Source organism: Ixodes scapularis, unplaced genomic scaffold (genome assembly GCF_016920785.2).
Source record: "Ixodes scapularis isolate PalLabHiFi unplaced genomic scaffold, ASM1692078v2 PGA_scaffold13__105_contigs__length_92229423, whole genome shotgun sequence".
In the NCBI taxonomy this organism is placed as follows: Eukaryota; Metazoa; Arthropoda; class Arachnida; order Ixodida; family Ixodidae; genus Ixodes; species Ixodes scapularis.
In genome coordinates this window covers 55,744,543-55,771,482 of record NW_024609839.1, presented here as the reverse complement: position 1 = coordinate 55,771,482, position 26,940 = coordinate 55,744,543, and the positions used below count along the sequence as shown (strand labels likewise).

Genomic DNA, 26,940 nt, shown 5'->3' with positions numbered 1-26,940 from the left:
AAAAGCTGTGCGCCGACGTCCAGGTTCCCCGAGAAATGCTCTGTGGTACCAGATCCTCGCGCTCGAAATCTGCGACCGGGCACTCTATGGCTTCGTCGTCGAACTGTCAGGCTTTGTGAGTATAGAGGAGGCTATGGTTATGCACAAGCCATGTTCCGAAACAAGCGTCTCTCGAGTCATAACAAAGCACCTAAAAATGTAAAGAAAAAAACAGAACTATACATCTCTTGCAGGCAGTCTAAAAAATTGACTAAGCCGAGTACTGGTTTCGTGCTGTTCACGAGTGCGGGAGCGAGCTTCGAAAGCATTCGTTTGGCACCATAAAACTCCTTTTAATCAGTCGGGAACAAATTCTACATTCAAAAGAGTGAATCCATGTCTGTCGCTGGCGTCACTTTTTCGTTATTGCCAGTAGAGCCTTTCAGTTTGAAAAACACCGTTAGGACCAAACTCGTAAATTCGGTAACACAAGGATAATTTGCCATAGCGAGTTTTAGTAGACCGTGTTTCCCCTTCCGCTAAGCCCCTCCGCTACCCAGAACTCTATAGCCAAGGCCATCCGCACGCAGGCGCAGTGGCGGTTTCTTCGTTGCGGAGGGTTAGCGGAGGGGGAAATACGGTCTACTAAAACTTCCTAGTGTATCCTTAAAACGATCAGCATCGGCAACATAAAAAATGTTTTATACATTCGAATCACGAATATTTCGAACAAGCATCGAGAGAGAAAAACAATTCGTAGAGTTACGATGTCCTTCAACTTATTGCTTAGAATAATTCATCCTAAACGACACATGATGCGGTGTCAGGATGTAGAAAACTTTTTCGATACCTGTATGCACATGATATATAATGAGAGAGGGAATAGTTGTTTATTTAGAGTCACGAAGAGATCAACCAACTTAAAAGCTGATTTGCTACATCTCCGCATGACATATAGTGTACAAAAATGTATATTAAATAGTAAATATATATATATATATATATATATATATATATATATTATGTAAAAAAATAATAAGCGCCTTCGTCTGTTTTTAAGAAGGTTCCAACCTAATCTTTGTTTCATATCAGTGCACCTTGTACAGGGGCTGTATAGTCGCTTGCCACAATTCTTAGCGCTCGATTTAGAAATCGCTCTAACTTATGTGCGAGGTAGCCTGAGGGGGTCTCAAATAACGGGAGCGTGCTCTGAAATCGGTCTGACGAAAGACAAATGCAATGTTTGTAGATACGAGTGCTGCGTCGGCATTCTCCCGCAACTCGTGCCCTCACTAATTTATCGCGAGTTTAAGCCGAACGCCGAAGCTGTTGTCCGATCTGTCTACCGTGCGTATTTTTTTTTTTTTTTTTTTTTTTTTTACAGCGAAGATGTTTATGGCTAGGGTTCCGTGGATTTTCCGTGTGTGTCAACAAAACCTCAGAGAAGGCTCGCACCGCCCTCTCTTTGTCGTCGTTCCAAGCCTTGCTCCCCCGCTTGCGTGCCTAGTTTCCTTTCCTTCCGCCGGGTGGCGGTCCCGTCGCGCGTGTCTATTTTCCTCCCGATCCTCGGGACGGCGATAGTCCTCGTCACGTGAGTGCGTAACTTTCGTCACGAAGACCTCCGATCAAGACAATAAATGTGTTCGTACCTTTGTTCAAAATTCTGTGCCACGTCTGTGTCGCATGCTAAACAGCTTAGCTGGCCATCGACCTTTAGAAAGTGGAATGACTCATGATTTTCTTCCACGGTAGGTGAGATGGAAAATGCAGGATTACGGTCGCCTTGTAATCCAGAAAATGTTGCTTTTTCTCACCGTCTCCTGGGCCGCGTGACGTTGCGGGACGGACGACGGCTCAGTCGTATCCACCGAGGCCTCGACACACAATGTAGGACTATCAGTCGACGAAACCGTCTCGGGCTCTTCGTCAACATATATGGTGGAAGAGACGGCCACAAGTTCGGAATGAGGGCTTCCCACCAGACACTGCGGGAAAACAGGCAGGTGTTGGAGTCTCGCTGAAATCCACACAACATCTAGAAAACAAGGCCACAGGGCTGAATGTTTGACGCCGCCTACCGAAGGGTAGTGCGGGGTTCAAATTGGACACTACTGCCTGTGCCAGCTCTTACTAAACCCGATCTGCAACCAAGCGACGGCGCAGTACACATGTCCCACATATGTCTCGCATACAAGTAACTAAAGTATAAAAAAAATCGCTACTATGCTGCTATTTAGACAGTGAAGCAATGGGATCGATGTCTGCTTGCTGGGACCCCATATACCGGTTTCTGAACGTATCAAGCTAGAGGCTCGTTCACATACTTGCAACCGAGTAGGACGAAGAAAGACAAGACCCGTTTTTAAGCCTTTTGCGACAGCGTAGGACCGGATGCGCTGCTGCGGAGCTGGTCCTAACACGTCGCAAGAGGCTTAAAAACCGGTCTTGTCTTACTCGGTCGTACTTTCTTGCAAGTGTGTGAACGGGCCTTAAGAGTTTTCACCAGGTGGCCAAAGAACGTGCGTCCAAAGAACCGGCCTGGGTGCAGCACTCAGGGGGGTGTTGAGGCGAGCAACAAGCCAGGGGAGAGGGGGGGGGGGGGGGGGCGGTCGCGGCGACCCACCGCCCGGGTGCCGCTTACCCTATAGTCGGTGACAAATCAAGAACGAAGTGGAAGCTCCTCCCACTTCTTTACACTCTAGCAGAAGCGAACGCTGGAGAGGAGGTCACCTCCTCCCCACCACTCGTACCGCTGAAGGGGGAAGGGGTGGGAGGAGCTTCCACTTCGTTCTTGACCTGCCACCGACTATAGTGGCGCCACTGGCCGTCGATAGGGATGATTTTTTTCTTTACTTTTTAGTTACGTAAGTGTGTTGGTGGCGCCAAAGCGCAAGACTTGGGGCGGTGGCTCCAACGGGCTTGAGTAAACTTAGAGCGGTAAACCAGCGGCCAAAAATGGCACCCCCCGGTTGCCGTCATCCTAACCATATGCCACATTAGTGATCACGTGACTACAAGATGGCTGCGCCGATAGGTGCGCCAGATCAGATTGGCCAGATTACGGTAAGCAGGGCTGCGGTCCAAAATTTACTTGATCTCACTCGAGAGTAAATATTTTGTACCTTGGCGTTCAAAAACCTACTCGCGTCCAGTTGCTCTTTCAGTCTTGTCACGTGACATGAACCACCGGAGTAACTCCGATCAATTCGGGTAAGATTGGAGCGCATCCCCAGAGGGCCCCTCTGCTTATCATGATCTGGCCAATCTGACCTGGCCCACCTCTGGGCGCAGCCATCTTGACGTCACGTGATCACTAATGTGGCAAACGGGCAAGATGGCGGCAACCGGGGGGGGGGGGGGGGGGTGCCATTTCCGCTACAGGCCTCGGGTTGCGGTTTACCGCTTTATGGTACGTTTACACCTGAAAAGAAATCCGCTGCCGCGGGAGCGGATCCGCTGCCGCGGGAGCGGATCCGCTCCCGGCGGCGGCGACGACGAACGGGTTGCGTTTACATCTATTTCTTTCGAGCGGCGGCGGCTGCGCCGGCTGCTGCAGCTGTTCTCGTAGCATCCCGTCAAATATGACGAGAAGGCGCGAGAGTTCCCACCTAGACTGTCTCTCCCGGGCGTTGCTGCTCCCGGAAGAACGCGTACTCATGACGTAGGCAGCGTCGCGCTGCGCAAGAATGTCACATCCGGTCAGCGAAACGCCCCGGTCAGCGAAACGCCTCGTTCGGCGGCAGAAGTAGGTCCCGGACCAATACGGCTCCCCGCCGCGTTTTCCGCCCAGCGTTTCGCCCCAGCGGCAGAAGCTGGGCGGATTCGCTGGCGGATCCGCAAGTGTAAACGTACCATTAAGTGACACTCAAGCCCGTTGGGTGGTTCACGCAACGTCAGGAGCTAATGACGTATTAAGCGCGCGGCACGAGCAGCACCGACGGGACCGAGCTCCGCCCTCGGACAAAACAGCACGAGCCTCGCAGCGATCAAAGGTACAGCAGGCTACAGTGTACTAGAATACTTGGGTAGTGTTGGGACCGGAGCCGCTCGCCTGAGGCGCGTGGTATTGAGCGCGACAGGTGTCGACACCGGCGCCTTAAGGCTAGCCCACATGGCGCGTTTTTTAGTGCGTCTAGACGCGCGTCTCGGCTTGGCGCGCGCGCTAAGCAGGACGCGTGCGCCCAGTCATACCACACGCAGCGCTACCGTGCAGCGCTTCGCGTCTGCGTTTCCGAAGCGTCTGCCCAACGTAGCCGGACGCGCTTAAGAAACAAAAGCAAATATTAAATAGAAATCGCGCGGTAAATGATGGCTACATGCCGTAATATTTAATTTTAGTAATAGTAAGCACTCATTTTTATTACAGCAATCGCAATGAAGCTCAATTTAACTAATTTTCATCCTTTTTAGTGCGTACGCCTCATCCACGTTTCGATACGCCATTGGCATCACCGTCGCCCGCGCCAAAACATTTACAGTACCCTCTGTAGCGGCCGCTGGCCGCTACAGAGGTTACGTTGTTCCGGTTGTTGCCGGTAGTGTTAATTTTGTACCTTTGTCTCTCGGTGTCCTTGTATTCTTTACATTTGGCCTGCCAGAGTGCAGGACGCTTTTGTACTTCGCTAGGTCCTCTCTGTTTCGCTGAAGCAGCGTCAGCCTCTCCCGCGGAGCAGAGAGGATTCCCTGGACTTGTGTAAAAGGTATGATAAACTGATATCCTCGGGGGGAAGGACGTAACTACCCATGTTCGCCCTGCTGCTAGCGTTGGAGGGGCCTAAAAGCCGTTTTTATTTAAGGCCGCGAGCGTGCAAATTGTGTAAACTCTGCGCGCGCGGGTGTGTGTGTGTGCGCGCGTGCGCTCTGCCTTGGAATGGCACAGGGCTGCTACCCGTTTTTGTGTGTGTATCTTTCTGTTTTGAGTGTTTTTATTTATTTTCCTTTGCCGTGTCCCTTTCCCTACTTGGCGGCGGGCTAGCAGGCCCACCTGCGTAAGGGTCTCAACCTTTTTGCCCAGCCTCGCACGCTGCCGAGTGGGTATCGCAATATGTGCAAATAAAAAGTATTATCATCATTATTAATATCGCCTTTGTCGCGAGGTCCGTGGCGAAAACTACAGTCCTACAGTGGCGAAAACAGTGGAGAAAATTCAAACGCTCCTTGCAACTAGTGAACACGGCGGTTCATTGGTTGTTGCCTTCTGGACGCAGCGCGAGACGCGACGCGTGGACGCAAAATATCTGGCTCCTCCAGATACGCCGGAATGCGCCAAAAAACGCTGCGTTTCGTCCCGGCGCCGGAAGTGACGTCAAAGCGCAGGCGCAGACGCGACGCAGACGCGGAGAAAAGCGCACCATGTGGGCTAGCCTTTACCCAGAAGGTATGCGCGTGCGCGGCTGCAGGCGCGAAATTATGAATTTTTGGCACCGCTTTGGTAGAGTTTACATAGATTTCCTGATACAGCTAGGACCTGCCAGCGGTTGTACCGTGGCACCAATTACGCTGCGGCACGACCGTTGGCAACATGATGTTTCAATGTATTTAACGGTACAAGCTACATTACTCTGCCTTGTCATAAAAACAATTGCGACTTTCAAGAAGGGGATTGCAAGTTGTTTCCGCGTAGAATTAGCTGCGACTTTCGGTCCGTCGGATAGTGAGTATTTTAAGTAAAATGCCTATTTCTTTGTTTCAAAAGGCTGAACATTAGATATTGTCCGGGAATATCTAAAGCTCAAAAGCTGTTTTTTTTTTTTTTATTTTAGTTTATGGCGGAACAAAAACGGCACATACTAAAGCCCGAGATTGTTTTAATATGTTTTTAAGTACCCCAGGTTAACCTCTCTGTCTTCTTTTCTGGCAGTCTTTTTCTTCTTGTCCTTAATGAGCTCGCTTCACTTGTCACTCATTTTGTGTTCATTTATGCGACAAGCCACCCAAGCGACGGTCGCAAAGAGATGAGAATCTTGTATTTCTTCATGGCCGCCACGATCATCCGAGGACGACGCGACGTTCACTTGTAGAAAATAGCTTATAAGCCATGACAATTTTTATCAAGCGTTTTAACATTGAACTTAAGTAAAAAAATGAGACAACGTGGGCTGAACAAGTAATGCTTTATAAAATTCAAAGAAGAAAACGAGGAACTATTTCACATCGTTTAGAGCAAGAAACAACGTTAGCACACGTAAATCAGGCAAGGTAAAAGTTGTAATAGCTTACAGCACGGCATTGAAATACACTCTCAAGAAAAAAAGTTGTATCGCTACACCCTTTGTCCCATATATTACACCCCCAAACTTCAATTCGACGTACAGCGCCCTACAGTCGAACAGACGGCCCGAAATTTTACCAGGGGCTTGATAGCCATGTGGTACAACTTATTCAAATAGCTAATGTACGTTTTACTGACAACAAAAAAATAATCGTTTTTTTTTTACCCTACTGTAAAAACTCGGTGTTTCCTTTATGTGGTCTTTAATACGTACTTTAGCTATATAAAAGGTTATATCGTACCGTTTTCCAGCCCCTCGCAAAAGTTGGGGCCGTCTGTTCGACTCTAGGGCTCTGTATGTCAAAATTAAGTTTTCGAGTGTATTATATGAGACAAAGGGTGTAACGATACACCCTTTTACACCCCTTTTTAGAGTGTACATGGTTACAATGTGACGCGCATACATGCTTACAATGTGCAACCCATCCTTTTGAGGGAAAACCATCTGAAACCCACACGCTCATAACAATACATATAACCGAAAGCTGCTTTCTGACAGCCAGGTAATACCCGTGCCACACGGGCAACTCCAATGCCATTTCCAACGAATGACATTTGAACGATCGGCCAATCAGCGCGCGACACTCCGAGCGTGGGGTGTTCCACGCGCGGCACATCGCGGGCCGATTCGTCGATCACACGAATGTCATTCGTTGTAAATGGCATTCGAGTTGCCTATGTGGCACGGGTATTAGTCTCGCCTGGGCTGCGCATTCGAAATGAAAGACTCATGGTTCCACATGGGTCGTATCTGGTTCACGCAGACCTACAGGGTGTTTTTGTTTTATTATCTGCAGAACTTTACATATCTTAAGAAAAATAAGGTGGCAGATACGTGGACGCCGTATTTACTTATATCTGTAGCGCTCGGTGGACAATAAATACGGATTGACCGTTGCAATGTTTAATAACTAACCAAAATCCGTTAGTTAACTTGTTCATTAACGGTTTAATTTCCAATGCTGTAATTGAAGTTTTAAAGGGAGTCAATATTAAAGGCTATCACAATTTCGACAATTCGCGAAAAGGCAACGAGGTTCGCGAAATTCATCTTTAAAAGTTTGCCTTTCTTCGGATGATTGAGAAACTACGTGATGATAATGATACGCAGAATACTGACGTATCCGTCTTGAGGTGTGCTTGGTATACCACGTAGTCGTTTTGAGGTATACTTGGCATACCACATCAAGTATGTTGTCGAAAGAAAAGAACACCGCCCTTTCGATTCTGATCTTGCTTGACTTCGGCTCAATGTAAGTCTCGGAATAAGCAACACCGTCGAAGTTCCTGAACCTGTGAACAGCCCAGTAGGGAGATAGCGCATTCAGAGAGCCTAGTGCGTTGCGATCGATGCCTTGTGGGGTTGCGGCAGGAGCTTCGCTGTTCACCACTGTCGACAACGGGTCAGTTTCCCAAGCGAGCCCCGTACGCTTTGCAACGAAGAGCACTGGTGGATTTGCCTTCCGCATTTTTTTTTTTTTCGCATCGCGGGAGGGTCACCATTCAGGTTTTGGGGTACACTTGGCAGCAGAGTCGGCAGCGCGTCTGGCGGAAGCGCGGGGTGTCCACAAGGAATCCTTACTTCCTCTCCGCCGATTATGTGGACGTAGTCTCGAAGGATGAAGCGGGGCTCGAAGTGCAGCTTGCAGACAGCGCTTGTTTCTTCAAGGCGCTTGTTCGATCGGTGCAGATTATTTTCCCGAAGATCTTTTGGGGGTCTGTTCCCCATGGAACGCCGAAAAGAGACGCCGTTTTCCCGCCTTTCACTCGGATGTAGCCCGTTTGGCAGCCAGGTGCGCAGCAGAAGTTCTGTCGCCGCTTCGACGACGGCCTTTCGGCGCTACACTTACGCGTTCACAATCCGGAATATCAAAACACACAAGATTCAAAACGTATTTCGATCGAACACACGGAACCATGAAATGGTGGTCGGCTTACCGACTAGCGCACCGCTCAAAGTCGTCGACTCCAAACGCACTTTCCGTCAAACGTGGCGGGCTGCGCGATTTTTTCCGGGTAAGTCGACTACAGCGCCGCCACAAACTGTCAATACACGCGCCCTCACGAGCTCCCGTTGCCAAGCCGCTCCGGTCCCAACACTACCCCAAGTATTCTAGTACACTGTAGCAGGGTAGTGTCAGCGGAGCCCCATTTTAATGCTCCTTTCAGTTTTTTTTTTTTTCTTTTTTTTTTTTTGAGGGGGGGGGGGGGAGTTATAAAGATCTGTTTGTTGATTTCCATTGACGTACGTTTCTTCCTGACAGCCACATGTTCACTGAAATTGTGTCACCCTTAAACAGTACAGAAACGTAAATCAAAATATACAGAAACCTTTCCGAAATGGGTGACATACCCATGATATCCGTAAATGACAATCGCACGTTTGTATTTTGAGCGGATGAATATATATCACGTTTCAAGCGTCCGATTCCCTGCGAGCGCTCCGAAATCGGCCATTGAGGCGTGCGATCCGTCATGGGAACTCCGTCGTAATCTTGACTTCAGGCTTCTCAGCACAGCCAAAGGCTAACGTGATTATGAGCTCCGCCACGGCGGCGGCTTTAACGTGTTACGATTTCGCGTTTCGGAGTGGCGGAGGACTGCACAGCTGCACAACGACCATCGTGACATATTCATTTCGGGCCTTGTATTCCGCGGTGCGTTCCGCCATGATCTATGAACTTAAAAGGACGAGGATGTCAACTACCGAGGGGACTCGGAAAATGTCAGCGAGGACGAGTAGTCACTCTAGCACATGGTGACCGACAGGCGATTCGGGCTAGAACCGTACGAACCATCCGACAGACCGACCGTCCGCTCGAGAAAATCTGAAGGGGGTCGGGGTTGCCAAAAAAATGCCTCGTATTGAATAATGCCTGGCCAAGTTGAAGGTATGCGTTATTAGGTGTCTTATAAACAGCGTGCTCACTCACCAGCAGACTTGTGCCTATCTCAAATACTCTACTCAAGATACTGTATCTTAAATACTTCTTGAAGTATCTTCGTATCTTGCAAACACGTTTGATCAAGAGTATTTGATTAAGAACAAATTCCTCCGACTTGCATAACAAAACCAACAATTTATCAGACGTTTCGTCTCCTATGCGGGAGACATCATCAGTGCGGCCTGGGAATTAAAATTGAGTATTTGATACTCTATTTTAATTACAATTCCGAAAATCTTGTACTCATTATCTTAAATGCATTTTTGACATTCCGCCATTTTCCGAGTCTTTCGGTAAGAAGTGGCGTGGGCGTGGCACGAGGAAAGGTGAACATTCTTTCGAGCAACCAAATCCTGTTGCTAGCTACGATCAGCTACGGTGACTTTGACTGAGCTTGTGTAAACATCGTTTTTGCGCCAATCGTGACACATATTTCAGCCCAAAGTTCGTACAATGAAGGTTCTCCCCTCGCCTTCCCAAAGGCGCCTTTTGTTTCTATAGACCGTTTTACTGAAAGAGGGCGAGAGAGAAAAGGGGAAAGGGCTACCGGCGCTTTCCCCCTTTCTGATTGTGTAGAAAGAGTGAAAGACCCGGATGAGAGGCTTCGCCGGTGTTGGGTGTCTGCTGTGCGCGAACTTCGTTCGCGCTTTCTTTTCTGTTTTAAACTCGCAAACTTAATTAAAGCCTGAGGCTTCGATGGCAACAGTCGCCCGGTCATCGGGACACCATTGCTGGGTCATAGGGTGCACGAATAAAAACAGAAAGCATAGAATACTGTCCGAGGACATATGTAGCTTGCAAGGAATCCAGCAAGGCGAGAGCGGCTGCAATGTCTTTGAGCTCCATCGCTTTCCACATGACCCCTGTCTCCGGCGGCAGTGGATTGCGTCCGTAAATCGAAAAGGCGTTTCCTCAACGCCATCCTCTCGACTTCGCTCGGAACATTTCGCGCACCGAACGCTGTACCGCCGATGAACATGGGGTACGCTCGCAATGTGCGTGCGAGTTTCCTCATGATAACTGCTGTTTCAGCTTGTAAAATTTCGTAACTGAATTTATCTTAATAGTGATAATTTGCACTGGTGTCTAAATCGATTTTATCATCTACAACACTTAGTTGAAGGCTTATTTCCGCCTCCGGGTGAGGCTGGAAATTGTTGAAAACGTAATTCTACTGTTTTTTTTTTTTTTTTAATTGCGATCTTCTGCACGATACCAGAGAGCCGGCAAAAGCGCTCCTTGGAATGCCGCTGGTGGGTTGTTTCCGTTGATTGGGCGCTTTGAAACGCTGGATAGTCGCTGCAAGGAACGTCTCGTGTGATGCGATCTGCGTTTTCGAGCCAAGTGTGCACGTTTCTTTGTTTGAGTCATGGCATCCGCTAGTGTGGCGACGGGGGGAACAGCGGCAGCGAACGTGCCAGCTATAGAAATTGGAGGTGAGCACTCAAAGTATTGCATCAAATAGTGAAATAATTCGTGGCTGCTTCGAGGCTTTCCGCAGTTCGATAAAAGTACATCTAGAGTGTCTTCGTCGTTCATTCACAACGAAATATAAGAACAGGGACACGAAGAAAAAAACAGCACAGCAAGACGATATGTAGCAGCTCCGGACGTTTACAAAGTTAGTTGAGGTTCCCGTTTCGTGTATCGCTTGTTGATTACAACTAAAAACGGCTACGTTGAAATAGGCCCATAGCAAGCAAAAATGTATAAATGATTCATCATTTCCAGTCATGCGGAAAGTAATGGAGCTTAAAAACCTTCCAGCCGTACTTGCCTTGCCGGATTCCATGCAAGCTACATAGGTCCTCGGACAGTATTCGACGATTTCCGTCGTTATTCGTGCACCCTATCACCCAGCAATGGTGTCCCGATGACCGGGGGACTGTCGCCATCAAAGACCATGGCTCTAATTAAGTTTGGGAGTTTTGAACGTAGAAGAAAGCGCGAACGAAGTTAGGGGCACTGCAGACGCCCAACAGCGGCCAAGCCTCTCATCCGGGGCTTCCACTCTTTCTACACAATCAGAAAGGAGGAAAGCCCCGGTAGCCCTTTCCCCTTTTCTCTCTCGCTCTCAAAATGGCGCTGGCCTCGAGATCGACCTAGAGGTGGCGCTACGGTCGCGCTATCATCATCATCAAAGCGGGGATAGGAGAACGGCCGCCCCATAGGCTCTCCACGTTCGCGCGCGAGACGGCGTAGATTCTTGCGTTTATTTTGTCGCATACTATCGGTGGGAAAACAATTCTAGCGGAAAAGGATGCGGTACTGTTCGGTGCTTCAGTGAAGATCAAATCGTGTTGCCAACGTGCGGCCTAAATTTATATAATCGCTTCTGTGGGTGCGTCGTCTGCTCTAGGCTGACGTTGGAAAGCATGGATCACCACGACCGATGCCTGTCTCCGGCTGAACTGGAATATTTATGTTAAATATTTGTTTCTTTTAAAATGAACGTATCGGTTCATCAACGAGGGAATTAAAAAAAAATTCCAACCCAGATAACATAATACTGGCTGTAAAATCGCAGCTTCTATGCTTTTTTTTTAACTTCTAGCTTTTGCAGTAATATAAATATTTAGAATGAAGATAAGTTAGCGCTGTATTGGAAATTACCGTGCTATTGAGTTCCTCTGCCCGTTTACTGTGCCATAGTGTGGGTAAGTTTTTCGGAGTCTGAACAAATCCACTGCGTTGCAATGAGGAGAGTGTGTCTCATCTAGTTAAAATCTGCAAACTGCGCGGTTGGCAGCACAACTTAAACAAGTGAAACAAACTGTTCTAATATATCTGCCGTGACTGTAATAAACGAGTGTAACCGAGCAATGCAGCAATGTTCTTGTTATTAAATGATTTTCTCTGTAGTGTGGGTTCACCCGCTTCAATTTTCTTGGTGAGGGCCGCGGATGTCAAGAGGCTAATACTATAAATTTCTGGCTAAATAAACTTGTATTCATACACAGTAGACTCTGCAACCCCAACAAACGACGCGCACCACGACAGACAGCATCGGCCGCAGTGACATTCTTTTACTGACGAGGGCCCGGCTATAGCGACCTTCACAAGACTTTCCGATCACCCTCCGCCCTCACCTAACGTATATCAAGACTGGGCAGTTCATCAATTAACTTTCAGATTATTCAAGTAATGCTTTAATTGCAATTCGTTTTGCCGGTTAATTGGAGTCTTGTGCTGGAGAAAGTCAGCAAGGAGTAAAAAATTCCTGCTTTAATATTTTTGACATCTTTGTTTCTTATGTGACACAGGCTTGCGCGGTAAACTACTTCAGCGTGTCATTTCACCGAGGGTGATTATACTGTTTAAATAATAACTTAAAAAATACTTCATTTTAAAAAGGATTCCCGTGTTCATATTTATGTGGGACCGACTCACAATGTAAAGTTTAAAATGGGAATGCAATATGCCATTTATGACATAGTAAAACCAGTAAAACAATGTGTAGTTTTAACGTTTTTCACGCGATATGACCGGCGAAAAATCAACATACGGATTTATTGATTGATTAGTCTATTAAAGGCGGGCGATCAGTCGGGTTACTTTTCGAATCAAACCACAGACCCACTCAACATTCAATGCTTTATGAAAGCCACGGTTTGTGCGAGATAACAAAAATACGTGGAGCCAGCGACTGTATACAAACCAACACACTAATATTATGGAAGCTTCCGACTTAATAAAAATCGCTTTGCTGAATTTCCACGCATGTGAAACGATACAACACAACCTTTAGTAAGAAGAAACGGCAACAAAAACATAAAACATTTAATAAGGAATGTCATGCCCAGCCTGAAACGGGACTTGCGTCGTCGACATCCATGCTTCTGAGCGTGCGCCCGCAGCAGACGACGCACGGCGGTATCCCCGCTTTCGCACGTTTCCAATTTCGGCCGCACGGTGGCGACACGGTTCGATCTAGACCGACACGCGGGCTTGACGTCACGGAGCTGCGGCGGCGCTGCGATCGCGCTGGAGCCGGGTGGTGTGGGCAAAAGCGCGCCCGGTTTGCATGGGCGTAATAGCCTTTCAGCATGCCGCGAAGCTGTGTTGCCGTTAATTGCCCCCAAAGGTACAGAAATATTAGTGAAGTGAGTTTCCACAAGCTTCCGGCGAACTCTGAAAGACACAGAAGGTGCGTAATATTCCTGGATCGAAAAGAATGGTCGCTTCGTGCGAACGACCGTTTTATGCGGCATGCACTTTCTTGAAGGCAAGTTCGGCTTTTATTTCAATCTCCGTCCCAAGGCTTGCTGATATCCAGGGAAACCGTAGCCTGATCGAGACCACCCGGATTTTGTTCCCACGGTGTTCGCGCAAAAAGCACCGGCCAAGCGCTCGTCGGAGGCTCGCTACGCCCGCGCTACCAAGCAGAAGAGGATCGGCGACAGAACGGCAGTGTTGTAGGCGCTATGGAAAAAAAGTAACGAAATATGTTACTCGTTAATTGCAAATAAAAGGTAAGCGTTACCGAGCTACGTTACCTAAAAATAAAAGGAACGCGTTACCACTACCGATAAAAAGTAAGGCACGTTACTTCTGCGTTAGTTTTTAAATTATGATTTAACACGTTTTACTGTTTTGACGATACAACTATGCATAAGCTGATATATCAAGAAATATTATGTTCATGCAAAAACGGAACATAATTACTTTATCTCTTTCTGCGGTTTCACCTAACTACTCACGAGAAAAAACGTAAAGAAAAACGCAGAAAACTTAGAAATTTACATGGCTTGAGACCTAAAAACACGGAAAAAATTGAAGTGTAATTTCTTTAAGACCTGGGAAGTAGCAACGAGTAACGTAACTACGTTACTTCAAATAGTAACGTAGTACGTTACCCGTTACTGTGTCGAAAAAGTCACGAGTAGGTATACGTTACTGAAAAAAAGTAACGCGTCCCTGGCAACGCTGTTACTTGTAACGTGTTACCGCGAAGACTGCATAACGGACAAAGCGTTACTGCTTGTCATGCCTTGTGGTCATGAGGGCAGGAAAAATATCATACCATGACTTGAAGACGCTGTGTGTTTTTAATCAATTAATAAATACACTTCCGCGGACCCACGGTCGGCTGATCCCGCCGGCAGTGCGGAAACCGACTCGCCTCGAGAGACTTGTGCGTCTGCACCGTGTCATCCGTGAACTGGCTTGGCGAAAAAAACTAAATAAACGACGACGTGAGTCGTCGACTTGGGTGGCAGCAACTTCACGTTGGAAGTCCAGCAGACCTTGTTTGCGGCGTACGGATCCTCGCAGGCAACGCCGTCCACGCAGTTTGTTTCGATACCGCTGCCGTTCAGGCTCGGGTAGCGAGCGCAAATAGTCGGGCATAGCATACGACATACGTTGTCAGGAAATACGACGCACAAATACAGCTAGAAGCGTCCTAACAACGTCAACAACGAGCGCACGCCACACGACGGAATGGCGAAAACACGGAGAGCCGGGCCCCTTTTGCCCACATAGCTGCCGCGCATGCGCGGCCTTCCGGCCGTGTTGGTAAACAGAGCCGCTCCGCGTGTCGGTCTATAGAGCTTCCCCCCAAAAAAATCCTCAAACAAAAGGTGTGGTTTTACGGAAGTAAAGATGCCACCCTGAGGCGCAACGAGACCAGGAAACCACCTACGACAACAATGCAGACTTCAGTGTCAAGAAAATAACAAATAGAAGAGAATGAGAAGTGGACACAGTTAAGGGCCGCCCACACTAGCGAGAAAACGCGCGCGCGGCGCGCCGATCGCGTTGAAAACGCGCTTTTCTTCGCCGAGCAAAAACGTCCCTCGCCCGCTCGATTGCCTCGAGAATCCTCGAGATCTTGCGGGAAATCATGCGTTCGCTCGAATGCTTCAAGAGTGCGCGAGGCCTCCTGTGCTGTCACGTGACATTCGCGGCGGCAGAACTCTATCTAGTGTTGTCTTCAGGATGCGGGACGCGTCTTCCCGCGATCGGCGTGCCACGCCCGTTTTCTCGCTAGTGTGGGCGAACCGAACGCTGACGCCGCGTTCTGTTAAGTCAGCTGAGCGCTGAGCCGTTGCATTTGTTGTACCCATCCATCTAGTTCTAAAGTTAACCGCTTGGGGCGCCACGGTCTCATCTCCTCCCAATAAAACGACCTATTTCTTGTTTTCCCAAAAATGTTTTGTAACATCTATCAGTGATATTGCCACGCGCGTTGCCCATCGACCGCGTGGCCGAATGGTTACCGGGCTTGGCTCTCGCGCGGAGGCTCTCGCCCGGAGGCTCCAAGTTGGATACCAGGAAGCGGACTTCTTTTTTATTTATTCTTTCAACTTGACATTCTGGTAAGTTCAAGAATTTTGTCGTCTGATCGAGTTACGACTATTCTACGCGCCAAACTTTCTACGCCGAGTGCTCCAGAAACGCACGTGGGTACAAAAGATGCTCCGAGTGGCGGTCCGGAGTCAGTCTCGCCTCAGCGGTCGATCTTGCTGTTTCGCCGACATCGACACTAGACTTTGTCTACTGTAAACGACTTAATTTTCGCGGGCTCAAATTTTCGCGAATCGGGCCAAAGCTGATAAATAGAAATTATTCGCGGGTTTTAATTTTCGCGAATAGAGTGTAGCTTCCGTAGCGTTAACATATTGGCTGGATTGTTCGCGGGACGTATTTTTCGCGAATTGTAGGCGATTCGCGAAAGTCGCGAAAATTAGGTCCTCGCGAAAATTTAGTCTTTTACAGTATTTTGTTTTGGACACAAGTTCGCCCCAATAAACTTTTAGGTTGTTCAGTTACTCGCCGCCTCATGATTTGCCACTCGGGACAATACTTTGCTCCTTATGGTTGAATTGCATAAAATAACCCTACGATACTTTTTTTTTTTTTTTTCGTTTTGTGCTGTTGCGTGCTAATAAGGCATTCTGGTAACCCAGATTTACGCAGCTGTATAATTGCCGTTGTCACTGACGTCAATACAAACTACGAAATTCGGAAGTATCTTTAAAACTAATTGAATTACATTTCTAAGTATCTGTACTCTACTCAAGATACTTTACAGTGAAAGTAACTTGAGTAGTATTTTATATACTTTATGAAGCAGGTATTTAGTAACTTAGCTTAAATACTTTTATCGAGTATTTTTTCCAACACTGCTCACCAGTTTGCTTCGCTTTTCGTGCGGTTCGATGAGCTCTTCTGGTCTTTTTTTCTTGGGAAAAAATAGTCGGCACAACCCCTGGTAGCAGCTGAATATTCTTGGTAGGAGGACCCAGACTCCTAAGGACAGTGGGTCGCCTTTCATAGCCGTCATCGCGAAAAAAGGTCACCGTACATGCGATCGATTTTACCGGCGCCCGCGGGACGACAGATGTTCCAGACGGATCCAGAGGGCTCGGAGTATCCCATCGTTCGGAAACCCGTGGGTCGGCGTCTCGCAGTTCAGCACGCTGTTGCCGGAGCCCTCTGCCGCGCAATAGCGCGGCATCCTACAGATAAACTCGATAAATAAACACAAAAACAGCAAGGCGATACCAAAAGAATCGCGCGCCGAGCGAAGCAGCGTGACTGCGTCATTGCGCTCACGGCAGGGATATCTCTACGAGTACGGCATACTGCCCAGGGTGGTGCTAATGCGGGAGGAGCAAGATGTCACGATCCCCCAACAAAACTTCGGGCCCCCAATTACTACATGCAAGTGGGAAATTGCCTTTTTCCTTTTCAAACTACTTTTCTAGGCAATTACTCAACTAAGACTGATGTTTCTTAGTTGCTGATGCAACGAGGCATACGCCTAAGCAATTAAGTGAATCCTAAAATTTCGTTTCTGTACTCCTTTAATGCCCGATGCGCCCACCTCTCTACCAAATCTTAGGTCAATGCGTTCCTCAACCGATTTATGCGGTCCGTTCAAACAGCCATCGATCCCTTTGCTTCACGCTGTAGAATATGTATCTTTTACCTTCTCGTCGGTCCCATGACGTTGAGGAGAGAGGGACGGTTGAATGTCCACCGAGGAACCAGCCCACAATGTGGGAGTTTCAGTTGCCGCTACAGTCTCGGACTCTTCCTCCACGTCGACGGCGGGAGAGACGGCCAGAGGCGTGCACTGGTGGCTGTCTGCGGGACACTGAGAGAAAACAGTACAGTGTTTGAGTCTCGCTTTATTCCTCGCAGCACTGCCTAGACGACAAGGCCGCAGTGCTGGATTTTTTTACGTCACGTACCGGAGGCAAGCGCAGATTGGATACGAGTGCTGCGTCAGCATTCCGGTCTTGCCCTCGATGACTTAACAAGAGCCCCAGTCGAGCGCCGATCCGGCACTCGTGTATAATATAAGCTCTGCACTGGTCTCCGCGACAGGCAAAGTAGAAACTCTATATTCCCTTTTCCCTTAAAGGTGCCAGAGGATATTTCTAAGGTCGCCTAAATATGGCAATAACTCCCTCTGGGGGCTCTAGGCATCCTAGAAATGTATAAAATATAACGATGCGCGGCCGATTTTTATATAAAACAAGCAACCAAAGATCAAAATTATCTCTGGAGATGGGAGGAGCATCGGGCCGGCAGCCACGACGGTATGTGATCAACAAAAACGCGACATTTCTTTGAGATTCTAGACGCTGCTATTACAAAATGTGCATGCTTTTGTAGGTGATAGAAGTAAGATTAGTCGGAAAATGATAAATGTTGCGCGAGAGAGATCATAATACTGCAATTATAGCTTTAAAAGCATCACACTATGTAGTTTTTTTTTTTTTCGTTTTGTTTTCTGTTTTGTTTTAGGCGGGAGTGATATGTCCTGTCGTCAGTTCAGGAGCGCTCCGGCGCGCGCTCGCTAGGTTGAATCATAGTCCGGGCTGCATAGGTCTGTTTCTCTCGGCCAGGGGGCGCTGTAGCGTTCACACGCCTTTGATGCACCTTCGCTATTGTGCGCTAGACGCGACCATTTAATGTTCACGTGAAGCGGCCTCCTAGAGTCCCCTCACGTATACTTCCACGGGCGTACGTCTGTCAGCTTCCCTCGGCGTCTGTTCATGGTTAACGCGCACTAATAGAGCGCTTGAAAAGACGCAACGCTACGCACAGTGGTAACACAACCTAAAAATATCCGATGTTTCTCGCCAGGGGAGCTGTTCAAAACTTAAGAGTTACAGGTCAATAGGCAACGAGGCGCGCGCATTCGAGATATCACTCCGCGGTTCTAGCGACCAAAGACGCAAGGATCCTTTCGGTCGCTATTGACTGACAGTGGTCCTATACTGTTGGAACATGCTCCAACCTATCCTTTGGAGATAAAATTGGTGCGTTCGATCTTGGATCGCTTTTTTTCATAGAGAAATCGGCCGCTCATCGTCATTATTTAGGGATTCCTAGGATCCTTCGAGCCAGCAGAGTGAGTTATTGCCATTTAAGGCGATCTCAGAAACCTCCTCAGGGCACCTTCAAGTCCAGACACAGCCGACGCTACGAGTTGATGGGATCGATCAGTTGGCGTCGAATGGTCAATGAAAAAACAGTGAGTGAGTAGGCGAGCTGGTAGATGTTGTAGAAAACCCGAGACTGTGATAAAAGCAGGGAAACTGTGTCGAAGAAGAAAGACAGGGGACGTTCTTTTTACCCCGTCTTTCTTCTTCGACCAAGTTACCCTGCTTTTACCACAGTCTCGGGTTTTCTACATCATGGTCGAATGGTGTTCGTTGTGCTTCTGTGCGTGCGCAACTATCGCTGACCCAACAGAAAAGGCGGAGTGACTTGCTCTTTAGACGCTTCTTGATTATATAGTCCCATCACTTTGTAGCGTCGGCTGCGTGTGGACTTGAGCTGAAACAAAGTATAGCACAACGACCGCATCGTATAGGGGTGTTGAAGCACGCCGATTCAAATATACGCGTGCACGCGTCAGTACAATGAGCGTTTGTAGAGGCCTCGCAAAACCGGAGCACGCCTCAGACATATGGTCGCAGCATGTTCGCTTGATACATACGTATGCTTCCAACACCTCTGCAGACTGCTTCTGTATTACCAGTGTGCCACAGAACGTTCATACAAGGGAGAAACACGCCTCAGGTAGCAGCAGCGTGGCCGCGGTTCCAGCGTGGTGACCGTTGATTTGAATGTCTTTATACCCTCTTCTTTACCCATAGTCCGATCACTGCGCAACTTCCAAGCCATTACCACACAACTGACCCTACCCCTGAAGGCTTAAGAAACGGATGGCGTGTCTTATTATGCTAAGACTTCTTCCTTCGTTGTTTGTCGGTCCACGTTCTTACTGGCTCAAGCCGTAACCCAATCGTAATAGAGTTTGAGGTTGGGCTAGTTGGCGCATAATGGTAACGGGAGAAAAGAGCGCGAAAAAGAGGCAAGGACGAATAGGCGAAAGACAAACAGCGCTGTGTTTCTGTCTTTCTGCTACTTACCCTTGCGTCCTTTTTGCGCTGTTTTCTCCCGTTACCAATACGCAACCTTTTTGGGCTGTCGAGTGATAACAATGTGCTCTGCGCATATGTCCGGCAGCGTAAACACACCACCGACTATCATGCTCTTCGAGCCCTTATTTCGTGCCCATCCATTCCAGCTCTTGACATCACAACTGTCTAATGCTACGCAATGACGGCATCCTCGTGTTTGAACAGCTGCGGGGGTGCACGACGCCTGTTCTGCTCTAATAATTCCTGCAGCCGGCCGGTCGACTTCAGCAACTACGGGTTCCCCGAAGACAGCGGTTCCAATTAATGCAAGTTGCAGTTATTTGAACTTTGCATTAATTGCATTATAATCACTCGCGTCCACTCGCCTCTCCCGGACCAATGAACCGCCGCAATTTCGTCGCTTGATCCCGCTTTTTGCGCGAGCGCATGTGCCAGAGCGGGTCACACGGCGAAAGATCGAGCACTTAAGATCGACTACCACCGGCTTCAACACAACCGCTTTCTAATCCTCTTACGACCCCCATCGCTGCCGCGTGGCTCGTCGTAAGCAGTCACAAGGGGTTTTGAAACCGATCTTGTCAAAGCCGCTCGCAGTCTCTCGCAACGGCGCATCGTAACAGGGCCATTGCTGTCTCTTCTACTCCAATTACCTAAAGCCAACGCGGCCACAAATCGGACTCGAACGCTACGTCGGCATACTGCTGGTATCAGCGCACTTACTGCCTACAGACAAGTACCAGCCAGACGATGACACAGCACTCGTGCCTGATCTGTGGCCGCGTTGGCCCACGATAAGAGACGTAAAAAGATCTAGATAGGGCCTTGCTTCCTAGATGATGGTACTTGGATGCCTGCGAGACATAAGACGGTAAAAGGCCAGTCGGATGTCGCCTCCTCCGCAGCTTCCAAGTGTAAAAATGGGAATAGCAGTCCCAAGTTTCGCGCATTACTTATTAGGTTCACATCCTCGCCGAAATGTCAGCACTGCAGCACACTCTTAAACTCCGTATCCCCGTCAGTTTACTCTACGAAACACGAAACGTTTTCTTACCTCGTCGTTCGTCAGCCCAGGCACCTCAAGTGCCGGAACATCGGGAAGTTCCGCAAGGTACGTGATCAGTGTCCGAATCTGCCGAGTCACATCCTCCTCGTCCAATAAGGACACCGTTTTCAGGGCTCTTAGAAGAAAGTTCCGGCGGCGCTGTTGGAGGACGAATACGGTGCAGCGTTACATTTAGTACGGACCTGACTGATGCAGGGCAGGAACAAGAAAAAAAACCGGAAAGTTACCAACTTTTCCATTCGGCCAGATATGATGACGTCATTGTAAATACGCTAAAAAATCGGAAAGACACACATCCCCTATTTTTCGTAAAACAATCGAAGCCCAATGACTAGCATTTTGACGTCGTCACATCAGATCAGACGCAGACACCAATTGGTCACGAGCACCACCTCAGCGTTCGGATTGTCAACGCGCCAATGGACGCTCGGTTGGATGTCGTGACAGAGTTGGCACCATCAGAGTGTGACGACGTTACGCCGAGGAGGCTGTTCACAGGTTTTGCTCCTCTATGCTGCATTTGGGGGGAGGAGCCCTAACTCTGGGGGTACCCTTAAGGAATGGAATAATATTGAGGGACTTTCCATCCCTAGCCTTTCCCACTGGAGAAGGCGAGCCCCTGGATCACAGTGGTCAACCGATGGTCGAGGCGGCCTCTATAAGGGCAAGGCCGACATTAAGTGTAGTGTCCCCACGACGGGGGGGGGGGGGGGGGGGGGGGGGGGGGGAGGAAATAGCCTACTCCTCCAATGTAGAATCGTGGGATATCAAAGATCACCGCGGCGGGCCCGCTCGGTTCATGGTAGCCATGCGGTCTCGTCGAACCCGCTGTGCAACACGCTCATGGCCCCTGGGCGGGTTCGGGTGGGGGTTGGGGTCTCGGGGTCCTTTTTCCCAGCTGGCTCTTTCTGGGTCGTTCCTTTGGCGAGGCCCAGTTTTTTCTTGCTTCAGTTCCCAATGGGCTGTTAGGTGAAATTACCACTTGATCTTTGGATCTAATTCGTTTACATCGAATAGGTTTTAAATAGGTTGTGCCTATAGCTGGCTATACTGATTGAGGCAAACTTTATTTTTCAATATTTTTATAACGCCTCACACAAACTAATGTATGTTTCGATGCCAGGGGGCCAAAGCTCAACTTAGCGACTTGTTTGTTCCGACCTTCTGCTTTCCCGCTATCTTCCTGTGCTGTTTTTTTTTTTTTTTTTTTGTCTTTTTCTTAAGTGGCGAGTCTAATTTAGTAACTGCAGTTGACATTACTTACTAAATATTCCCTACGACGAAAGCCCTAACTACAAAGTCTGCTTGCCATACTTTGTGGGACCATCGGGGGCTCACCTATACCACGAACAACTTTAGTTTTCCCCTATGGCCGCTGAGAGGGTGAGCATATGGCAGAACGCTTCCTTCGGCCGACCAAAAACGCACTCGTGGACTTCCACCATGCTTAGACCGCGCGTGCACACTCCCGGAAGCTTGCGAGACGTGCTACTGAAGGCAGGAAGCTTGAGTGAATCATCGGAAGCAAAAAGCCTTTTTTTACATATGATGACTGATTTTGAGAGTCACTGAGTGGCCTTAAAATATGTTAAACACATTCATACACACACCTGAACTGGTTACCCAAATTACAAGTAACAATCTTTTTTTTTTTTTTTAAATACAGCATTGACCTTTTCTTTTCTTTTTTTTTTTTTTCTGAGAGGCTCAATTTGCAGCACCGAAAACGTGACGCTAAAAGATGCTGAGCCAGACCTTCTACTCCAGCTGGCCTGGAACCATGGAACCGACACGTCCGCGGTGGGACACCGCAGGGTACAAGGAAGAGCGACAAGACGAATCAGTGGCTCCTAACAGGCGAGCACGGACCAGCCAGCACCTCTTCAACACCCAGCAGTGCAAACCTTGCCCCAGGCCAAGCCCTTCGTAGGACCCCCACCACATCTGGTACCTCCGCACCACCAGCAGTCGAATTAGCAGTCACCAGGGTCAGGTCAGCGACAACCCTAGGGAGCTCCTTTCACCATTTGTTTTTGATGGTCGCACACATGGCGAACTGACAACTGAGGCATGCCCTTGGTCACCAACCAGCATAGGACCGCCATTCGACGATAGGAAGAGGGGCGATCGGTGAAAAAAGAGGTCACAAAAACGAAGACGACGACGCCGAGACAGAAAAGTGATGGATGAAAGCAACAAAGGTGGCTTTCCTAAATATGTAGGCAGGGCGGGGAGGAGGCAAGTAGAATGAGCTGGCAGCAATGATGAACAATGGAGAAATCTCCATTCTTGGGATGGCGGAGACTCATCCGCGAGGAGAGGAAGGCCCGCCCATTTTCCCAGGCTTGGTGTGGGAGGGATGTAACAAAGTGAAATGGGGAAAGAGGCGGAGCGGGAGTCCTCTTCCAGAAGAATCAACAATAGAGAATAATGAAACTGGAACACTGTGAGCATGTGTGGGTGAGAGGAAAAGTGGAAAGAACATCGGTGGAAGTTGCTGTGGTAGGCTGGATGACTGGGAAAGACTTTATGAAGAAAAAAGTGAAATGGCCAAATGCTTGGATCACGACATCCGGGAGATGTAAAACATTGGTAAAGACATCATTATGCTTAGAGGTCTAGAGGCAAATATTGAGGGACTGGACGGGAAGAGGGATGGAAATGGCCAATACCTGCTGAATTTGGTTGAGGTCAATGACTTGGTGATTGAAAGACCCCGAGCACATGTGATAGAATGTACACCTCGTTATCTGGAGACCGAAAATCATGCATCGATTATGTCCTTATGTCACCAATGATTAGTTGAAAACTGACCAGGATTACAATTGATGAGGAGGGTACAGCCAGCGTTGGCAGTTACCACAGCAGGATCCTGGCTGTGTTCGGAGGACAGAGGAGCAGAGACATTCCACACAACGTGCAAAAGGAAAGCGCTCTGCGAGAGGATGAGATTGAAGAAATCGCCCGAAGGCTAGAAAAGCTGGCAAGAGAGGCAGGGACTATGAGAGCATTGTGAACTGCATTGAAGGAGCTGTGCAACGATTTTAACGTTGAAAGAATTGGCATTTTCTGCTTTTGATACAGTTCACTGTGCCACAAATGGCAGAAAACACACCTCTTTTCATCGAAATGTTGCGATTCCGCCACGTAATAGCGAGGCAAAACTTAGAATATTTCCCGACCTGCAGCCACGAGCGGCGGCCATGAGAAACAAGCGGCGTGACGTCACTTGGGTAGTTGTAAAAAAAATAGCAAGTTGTGTGAATACCTGCTCGATAAAAGGTAACTTTCTGTAAATCTTGTCGTTCCAATATATATATAAATGCGTCCAAACCCTGATATCATCGACAAAACTTTTATTATACGGAGTTTTAGTGGCGCCATCTATCCTAGGTCCACAAAACCGCAAATAGCCGCCAGAAGGGAGGGGGAGGAAGACGGCGACGGACGGGCAACGATGGGTATTGCCGGACCCGGATGAGACTTTCCTCCTTTCACCGTATATTTCGCGGGGCGCCCGCCAGCACGTGGTCACGCGGTCGCGAGCGGATGAGTTCTCGCTTCTCACTGATGGCTCTAAAGAGAGAACTTTTCCGGAACCCCGCGCCTACTCAAGTGACGTCACTGTGCACGTGACCCGGAAGACGATGTACGAGTTGAGAGGCAGCAAAAACCTGGATCTTTTTCATTTTTTAAAATAAAAACTAGGGTATCCAGGCAAAGTCCGTTTTCTCTAGTTCACTACAGAAGTGTCAGGCATCAACTTCCACAATTATTTAAGCAAAGCCGTGAAATTGTTGCGCAGCTCCTTTAAGACGTAAATTCGTAAGTTGAAGATTGGGAAAGCATGTGAACAAGAAGGGTGCTAAAAATCTAATGTCGCCCAGAAATTAACCGAGCTAATGATGCACGCCAGGAGGCCTGCAGATGCCATCGAGTAGAGACAAAAAAGAAAGTAAACAAATGGAAACGAACTTTACCCTTAAAGTTCAATAATGCAGGAAATGTATTATAGAGAATTGGTGAGAAAATTGCAATGTCACGTCGCAGTGTCGATTTAGCGGGAAACTGAATGGCTGTATAAGTCACAAGACGTGAATTTCCGTTTTAAGGCTGCGGTACCACGGCGGCCATCTTGAACAAAACATTAGTTGAACCACCAGGGCGGCGTTGGCTGTCCGTATGAGCAAATGCTGCAAAACCTGTGCGCCAATTTCGAAACCCTTTTTCCCGTCGCTTGCGACCTTGAGTTTCCTTCTCCACTCTTACGCCCCTCCTTTCACGTGTTCACCCTCTGGCGCGTCGCGCCCACGTTCATTGTTGGGAGGACAATGTACCGGATAATCCCCAACTTGAGGCCCCCTGCCAAAATTGTCCGGCTGCCAAGTGATTTGAGCGAGATGGGGTTTTGAAGCGGTATGGAAAAGTGGGACCGTCAATTTTGAACTATGCCTTTTCGATACTGCATAAGTTGTGTACGGGGCTGGCCAAGGCACGGGCGCGAGGACGTAACTGTATACAATGCTTGGGTTGCAGGAGCACTCGCGCGTAGAAATGGTAGGACGCGCTTTCTGAAATCACACGCCTACATTCCGCAGCGTTGCAATCCTACGAGTAAAACAGAGTACATCTTCGGACAGTGCGTGAGTTGATGTCGGCCGTACGAAAGACACACCTCGCGCTTCCTGTCACTACTGCCTCTGCTTGCACGCGCTGCCGATTGGCGGTCCTTTCTTTATTTTGTTTCGTCGCTCCTTTGAAAATACTGAAACTAATATTTTCTCAGACCCTGCCCATCGTACCTCTGCACTACAGTTGTGTAAACACGTTGTGATGTAATTTGAGATATGGGACGGAGTGTCTACATTCTTATTTCGTGTGTAATGCCGGCATAATATTCCTTTGCTGCCAGAGGGTCAAAATAATGGTAGGGTCGGCAGCAAAAACTATTTCAATGACCGAATTATGATCAAACACCAGTAAGAACATAAAAAAGAAATCACATAGGGACAATAAAAATATTGCTACAAGAGGATGGTGCGTGGGGCACAAACAATATTCGGAGTGACGTTGAGGGAACGCGACAAGCCAGATCTTTCCTGATGGCAGCCGTAAAAGTTGATCTGGTGCCTCGTTTTGATCGGCTTTGCACGGAAACTCGTAAACTACCGACTATCTTGTCAGTGGTGAACATAGTGAGCATGAACTGGATGATTTTTTTGTTGTTGTTTTTGTTTCTGTAGTTAAATGAGAGTATTGAAATATGAGACGTCCGCTGACGCTTGCGTCGGCTAACGGAACCTCAATCGCCGATCGCGGCCGATGTCATGGGCGTATACAAATACATCAAGTCGTCTGGGCGGGAGCAGTTGAAGCGCCGCACTTTTTTGGCCGGTCAGTAGAGACTCCGCGAATTCTGACTCGAGGCTACTCTGTGCGGAGGGAGCCGCTACTGAGCGCGACCAATCGGAAACCAAGGATGGCTGAAATTTCCTAATTGCCATGAGATTTGCAAATTCGTTCTTCCCGCCGTAGTAAATTCGTCCGAATCGCTATTCGATTTACTAATCGATTATTTGGATGAAAAGATATATTTCAAAATTCGTACGTGGCTCACCAAATGGCAATAAAATTGGTATAGGATTTCAAACCTATATAGTGTCGCCCTAATTTACAAACTTGTTTCACTTGAAATTAGAGTTCACGCGCAAGCGAGCTGGTGGAAGCCTATACTAAAAAGGCCAGAAACAAGAGAAACAAGAAATAAATAAATAAGAGCGGGATAAACGCAACACAGTCTCAAATCACAGCTGAAAATGGTTACTTGGTAAGTGTAAATGTCCAGACATTGTATTAGTAAAATGTATATATATATCTATATATATATATATATATATATATATATATATATATATATATATATATATATATATATATATATATATATATATATGTATATATATATATATATATATATATATAAAGTCAAAAATGCGTACTGTCGGAGTTATTAATTCGAAGTTTATTCCGACGTTTCGAGCGGGGACCGTTCTTCATTAGGTGATGAAGAGTGGTCCCCGCTCGAAACGTCGTAGTAAACTTCGAATTAGTAACTCTGACAGTACGCATTTTTGACTTTGTATATATATATATATATTTATATATATATATATATAGAGAGAGAGAGAGATAGGTAGATAGATATTTTTCACTATTTGCTGACGGCCGAAACTAACTATGCAACACAACAAGTAAAACCACAGAGCTGCCCCG

General features: G+C 47.9%; 1 protein-coding gene across 1 annotated transcript in view; it reads right to left on the bottom strand.

Annotated features, from left to right (window-relative positions):
• Positions 1 to 1,751: 1,751 nt before the first annotated feature.
• LOC120848846 overlaps positions 1,752 to 26,940 on the bottom strand; it is an 81,354-nt gene continuing 56,165 nt past the window's right edge. The window contains exons 3-5 of the mRNA XM_042289640.1: positions 20,656 to 20,805; positions 17,132 to 17,299; positions 1,752 to 1,964 (exon numbers count right to left, since the gene is read on the bottom strand). Coding sequence (XP_042145574.1) covers positions 1,752 to 1,964; positions 17,132 to 17,299; positions 20,656 to 20,805 — 531 coding nt within the window. The remainder of the gene's footprint in view (positions 1,965 to 17,131; positions 17,300 to 20,655; positions 20,806 to 26,940) is intronic.